Source organism: Melanerpes formicivorus, unplaced genomic scaffold, assembly GCF_026170545.1.
Source record: "Melanerpes formicivorus ecotype bairdi unplaced genomic scaffold, bMelFor1.0.p_v2 SCAF_4, whole genome shotgun sequence".
Lineage (NCBI taxonomy): Eukaryota > Metazoa > Chordata > Aves > Piciformes > Picidae > Melanerpes > Melanerpes formicivorus.
Genome location: NW_027142356.1, coordinates 6,249,551 through 6,255,550, shown reverse-complemented (window position 1 = coordinate 6,255,550; position 6,000 = coordinate 6,249,551). Strand labels below are relative to the sequence as shown.

Sequence of the window (6,000 nt, the reverse complement as noted above, 5' to 3'; positions counted from 1 at the left end):
AGAAAACTAGCATAAAAACAGAGCACTGGCACTAACTCCCTGCCATATGCTCCCATCAACTCAACAAAAGTGTCGTCGTGTGGCCGACTTCAACTCTCAGTCAAGTCTGTATTACACTGTGATTCTTTCCAGTGATGCTGAAAACACAGTCTCACTAAGGAGAACTTACATCTTCTCATCTCTCATTGATGCAAATACCTAACTTTGTCCAAAAGAAGTGCTGGAGATTTGTTGTCTACCATCAGATTGCTGCTGAGCATCAACCTCTGTCACCCACAATAGGTGGAGGATGTGCCATAGCCTTAAGATGCAAAAACGTAACTTCTTTAACTAAACAAAAGTTATTCCAGACAGTGATTCTGAGCTGCTACTGTTTTCCTCATCCCATGAATAAAACAGTACTATGAGCTCCTGGGAGTTCCTGCATGCAGAGCCTTTCCAAAACTTCCCCTTATAGTGAGATGCAGTCATGAGAAAAAAATAATCTTAATTACTGAATAAGTAGGCTTGACTGTTTAATGAGTTGGGCTGTTTATGAGGTCAATTTTCCCACCACATTTCCCTGGCTGTTGACAGAGAGGCAGATGAGCCAACACTGCACTGCATTCTCATTTTGGTTGAAGTTTTGTGATAAATTGCCACCAGCTGCCTTAAATCATTCAGACACCCAGCACAAGATTATTACAAGATGAGGGGTTTAGAGCCTTTAACTCTAGAGCTCTGCTCAGGTTTCTTCCACAGAAGTCAGAGAAATGGCTGTGAGAGGAAGGGATACCAAAGTTTCCCATGTCTTCCTGAGGAGAAGAAAAGGAATCTGCCCTGCATTATTAGACAGGTAAGATGCTCTCTCTGGGGACTGTATTCCCATCCTAAAGTACAGAAAGAACCTGTACAGAACAATAAAAAGTATTTCCATTACTATCAGAGCAGACAGTTAAAGCTAGCTGCATCTTTTGAAACTAACTCATTCTAAAAGCCCAGCTTTCCTTTAGAGAAACAGGCCATACCCCCTAGCCCTAACTATGCTGCCCAGAGTCTCTCTTTGCTGGGGCACCTGGCTGGACTCACTTCCTCAACCTGTGCTGGTGACCCCTGGGATCCTCCCAGTTGCAGAATGGCAGCTGTGTCAGGGAGGCACTCTCTCTGCTGCCAATGTGAAGCAGCTGTGGTTTTTTCACCAAGGCCACTTTACACAAGGAAGAGCTGCGTGCAGGCTGCTGTTGTTTGTTTTGCTCCTCTGCTGCTGATTGCCTTTTCCTATGCTACCTGGGTTCCTTCACAGCTCATAACTATCCCTTTAAAAAGTATCCCCAGCTCCAGTATGAATGCTGGTGATCTATAGTATATTCTAAAGAAAGATCTGTCTCTGTTCAAAACCCTTCCTGACCTCGTGGTCAAAGAAGAACAAAATAATGTATTAACAAAAACACAGTTCACTGCCAAAGAAAAGGAGTTCCTGTAAGAACTGAAACAATAAATCTCCTCCGTACTGAACTCCCAGAGGGAGTATGTTGTATTTCCTCCTGTTCTTTATCAAAGTCCCCAAAATAAGCAGGAATGGGCAGTGACTAGGCACAGTTTCTACACACCTTTTTCCATGGAGTAATTAAGGCCTGCCTCAGAGTGAGAGAGCACTCCCTGCCCAGCTGTGTACGGGAGAGCTGGCAGCACCACCACTGCCACCACCAAGCATGAAGCTCCAGGGGATTGCCTTCTCTTTGCTAGCTGTGCTCTGTGTTTGCACTGTGGGAGGTAAGTTCTTTGGCTTTTTTGGACGGACTTGTCACATTTTGGGGTGTCTTGTGAGCAAAAGTTTAGCTGTCAGTAGGTAGGTGCTTTTTGGGGTGTTTTTTTTTTCTGTTTTTCTTCTTCTTCTTCATCTTCCTCTTTTCTTTTTTTTTTTTTTTCCTTTTTTTCATTTTCTTTTCAGTTCAGTGATTGAAAGGCTCTGTGTTGGAGGAGAAGGTACTAACTCATAGTTGAGTTACATGTGTTCTGTGAAAAAAACTTCCCTGCTATTGTACTTTCGTGACAGCTCTCTTTCTTGGTGTCATGAAGCATCTCAATCTGAGAGGAGTTAAAAGCAGAAGTGTATTTACAAAGGTTTTCTGTTCTGTTTTTCTTCATTGTAATAAAAGCATCTTTTGTAGGGGTGGTTTTAAAGGGGGGGAAGTGAAATGTCTGTCAGATTTTGCAAATACTGCTCCTGCAAATCTGTCCTAGTGGATTTCCATGGCACTATGCCAGCAATAAGTTTGGCCAAGGCTGTCTCTCAGAAATTATCCTGGTTTTGCCCCTGAAGAAATAGGGGCTTGCAGCATTTAGTAAATAAAATAATGAGGGATGCCTAGGGGCAGTATCAGTTACTGGCTGCAGCAATGTCTTTCAGAAATTATTCTTGAATGCACAGATTTAATCAAACTTTGTGGTATTCATATGGTCACTGAAGTGCTGTTTTCATTATTCTTCAGCTTGAAAGATCCTGCTTTTAAAGTGGAACTAACTAGTAAAACCTGAAATGGTGAGAGAAACCCTAGCAAGGGCCTGTCTAGCATCGCCTTTCTCAAAAGAAACAGTTGAAGTCAAATCTGCTTTCCACCTGTACTTTCATTTGCTGGCCCTCTGGTGTGAGTATTTCTCACCAAAGCTTCCAGAAATGGCCATAGGCTGCTTGTAGCAAATTTTGTGCATCAGAAGTTTAAAAAAAATTATAATGCTGGATTAGCTGATCTAAAAAACAAACAAACAAAAACCCCACAAAAGGCTAATCAACTTTTGCTCAGATTGTGTTAAAATCTCAACACGTCTTTTGTGGTGTAACTGATGTGACTGCTTGGGCTCACTGCTGTTAGGGAAGGGGAAAAAAAAAAATCAGTAAAAGAGATTAAAAATAAGACTGTGCCACAGGAAAACCTATTTTAAAGCTATGTTAAACATGTACAAGCCCCAAAAGTCTGTTTTGAGGTACTATTTATTCTCTGTCTGCTACTCCCAGCAAAAATAACCTTCCTGTCATTGTAAACCTTTCATCTCGCAACTTCTGAAAAGCAAAGTGGAGTTGGATCAAATGGAGTATATTTAATGCAACAGTCCATAAAGCTTACCAGAAAGCTAGATGCAAAGGTGGGAGGAATTCCGTCAATTTCATACAATCTTGACTTTAAAAAGGAGTTTCCCTCCTCTGCATGATAGGAGCAGGGCAGGACTGGTGATGGTGAATAAGCAGATTTTATATAAAATACATTTGCTCTGAACAATTTTGGCTTTGTAAAAGTAATCTTTTAATGCTTCATTGCAAGGTAGGCACAGTAGTGAAATTCTGTTGGCAAATTCCTTCTAGAAAATGAAGAATGTGTGTGGGGAAATGTGAAGTATGTCTTTACCTACCTGATGAAAGTCTGTAATCTGCTCAAGCTTCCTTCAGGCTGCCCTAAGCATTGACCTGTTACGACAGAAGCAGTTTCATTGTCTGTTCTGTGAGGCTGGACCAAACTTTGAATTTCCACTGCTTGTGATCTCTAGTGTCCTGAACACCTGGGCTGTAGCAGCAGGATTTTATGATCTGAAAAGAGGAAAAGATGGTAAGGATGCTGACATCAGTCTCCCTCGTGCTCAGTCTCCCTTGTTCGAGCATTGGAGACAGCAGCAAGACATTTCTCCAGTTGCTTGGAAACACTTTTAGTACTTTAAAATTATACCCAGTAAAATTTAGAGAAGGTCAAACCCTGGAGTTTTAATATTCCCTCCCCCAGGTTTTGGGGTAGTTTATCTTCAAAGCTTACCAAGATGAGTAATGTGTGGGCTTGCAGCCTCTTCACATAATACACACGGGCTGCTTGTCTGTGTATCTTTTGTAAATCATGCAGAAGTGGACGAGGATGTTTCTACTGTGGTTAGTAAAGCACATACTGAGTCTCCTCCAGAGCTTCCAAATTTCCTGCCTTGTCTTCAGCTTGTGTGCTGGCAGCACTTGCTTGGTGATTCTATTCTATTTTCTAATTCATCTTGGGATCCTGCATCCTCAGAAGTCCCTCATGCTTTTTATGGGATCTGCACTCTGTCAGTAAGTTACTGGAGGCTCAGTTATGGGCAGCTACAGAGGCTGATAGCGTCCTGACAACTTATCCTTCCTCTCGATGCTCTTCTCAACCCTTGGAGAGCTAAATGACAAGCTTAAAGCAGGGATTCCTCCATCCTCATCTCACATTGTTCAGTGGTAGTGCACAAGACCCTTAATGGGAAGGTCGTGAGTTCAAGCCTGCAGTGGGCAGTGGTGTCCTCCCTACTCTAGTCAGGAGGTCTGTGGTGACAGGTTGGACTCGATGATCTTTGAGGTCCCTTCCAACCTTAGGAGTACTGAATACTTAGGAGTTCTTCTGGCATACTGCCCTTTAACCTTACCTGCTCCAAAACAATACTCAAGATAAAATGCTTTCTGGGTTGATTAATAGCATTTCCAGCTTCAAAAAAAAGAGACAGCACTGGAATGAGTCAAGGAAAAAATGTCAAATGGTAGTACTCAATGCAGGCTCAGAAGTATTTATATTTAAGATGTAATTACTTTTCAAATGTGTCAAGGTGAAGTTTGCTCATCTAAAATATGAGAGGAGAGGAAGTGGCACATGCTTCTAATGCAGGTACTTACACCTTCCTATGACTTGGCCTTGTGATATGGCATGACTATGGACAGACAGCATAGCCAGTGTCCTCTACAAAGCATTTAGATCACACCATAGCTTCTTTCCCACTCAGGCTTTATCCTGCAGAAATGACAGCAGAAAAGAGTTGGGTCTTGTCATCAGTCTGGATGCATTCAGGTTGTGCACTCAAATGTAGGAGCTGGAATGTATTGTGTTGCATGGTAGATGCGCAGTGGTGGGTTTATGGATGTCTGATTAGTGACCCCTGTTGACAGCTAGCAGTACCTATCTCCAAGAGTGCTCTTATCAAAAGTGACAGCATTACCAAAAAAACCCCAAGGATGCTTTTCATTTTGGAAAGGTAGGACAAAATCTTGGTATTGAGAGGCTTGGTCCAAAGGCCACTGAAGAAATCTGGAGCTGTTCCTGTGGGTCAGCCTTAAGTTATGTGTTTTCCAGCCCCTTTCCCCAGTAAAGGATCTTATGAAGCCTGGGACTTCATCCCAACCATACAACACAGCAGATTAAGCCCAGCACCCAGGCTGATGGCTTCAGAGAAGTACCACTAAACCAGGGCTCCTGTAGTGATGACATACATTTGCTTGCATTCTGCTCTGATAACTGAAGAAGATGGATAGGCTTTTCCTTTTACATCTTCTGTGCTCTTGCCTCACAAGCCCTCAAGTCTTTAAAAAAATTAAATTAAATAAAATACTAACTCAACCCTTTTGAGCAGTTAAAGCTTTTGAGTATGGTCTCCTCTCATTCTGGGCTATTATTTACAGCTGTGCTTTTGGAGAGACCAGCAAGACTCAGACTGTCACAGCTGTCTCATATCAGAAAATTTGAGAAATGTAAACAGGCTTTAGATAACCAGCTGCTTTTTCACACCTTCCTAGAATCATACAATTGGAAAGGACCTCAAGGATCACCCAGTTCCAACCCCCCTGCCATGGGCAGGGACACCTCACACTGCATCAGGTTGTTCAGAGCCACATCCAGCCTGGCTTTAAAAACCTCCAGGGATGAGGCTTCCACTACATCCCTGGGTAACCTGTTCCAGTGTCTCACCACCCTCACAGGGAAGAACTTCTTCCTAACATCCAATCTGAATCTACCCATTTCTATTTTTGCTCCATTCCCCCTAGTCCTGTCACTACCTGACACCCTAAAAAGTCCCTCCCCAGCTTTCTTGTAGGTCCCCTTAAAGATACTGGAAGGCCACAAGGAGGTCTCTTCAGAGCCTTCTCTTCTCCAGACTGAACAGCCCCAACTCTCTCAGTCTGTCCTTCAGCTTGCTGGAACCCAACCTTTGTATGTCTGGAGAGTTTGCCAGTTGTGAAAAGAAAAAAGAAAAAAA

The 6,000-nt window shown here is 42.8% G+C and overlaps 1 protein-coding gene across 2 annotated transcripts in view; it reads left to right on the top strand.

The window, feature by feature from the left end:
• Positions 1-1,591: 1,591 nt before the first annotated feature.
• EMCN (endomucin) overlaps positions 1,592-6,000 on the top strand; it is a 67,534-nt gene continuing 63,125 nt past the window's right edge. Inside the window, exon 1 of one of the 2 annotated variants that reach the window (XM_068136819.1) lies at positions 1,592-1,752. In XM_068136819.1, the coding sequence (XP_067992920.1) occupies positions 1,692-1,752 (61 nt within the window). In that variant the 5' untranslated portion in view covers positions 1,592-1,691. The remainder of the gene's footprint in view (positions 1,753-6,000) is intronic. The other variant, XM_068136818.1, reaches the window with a different exon arrangement.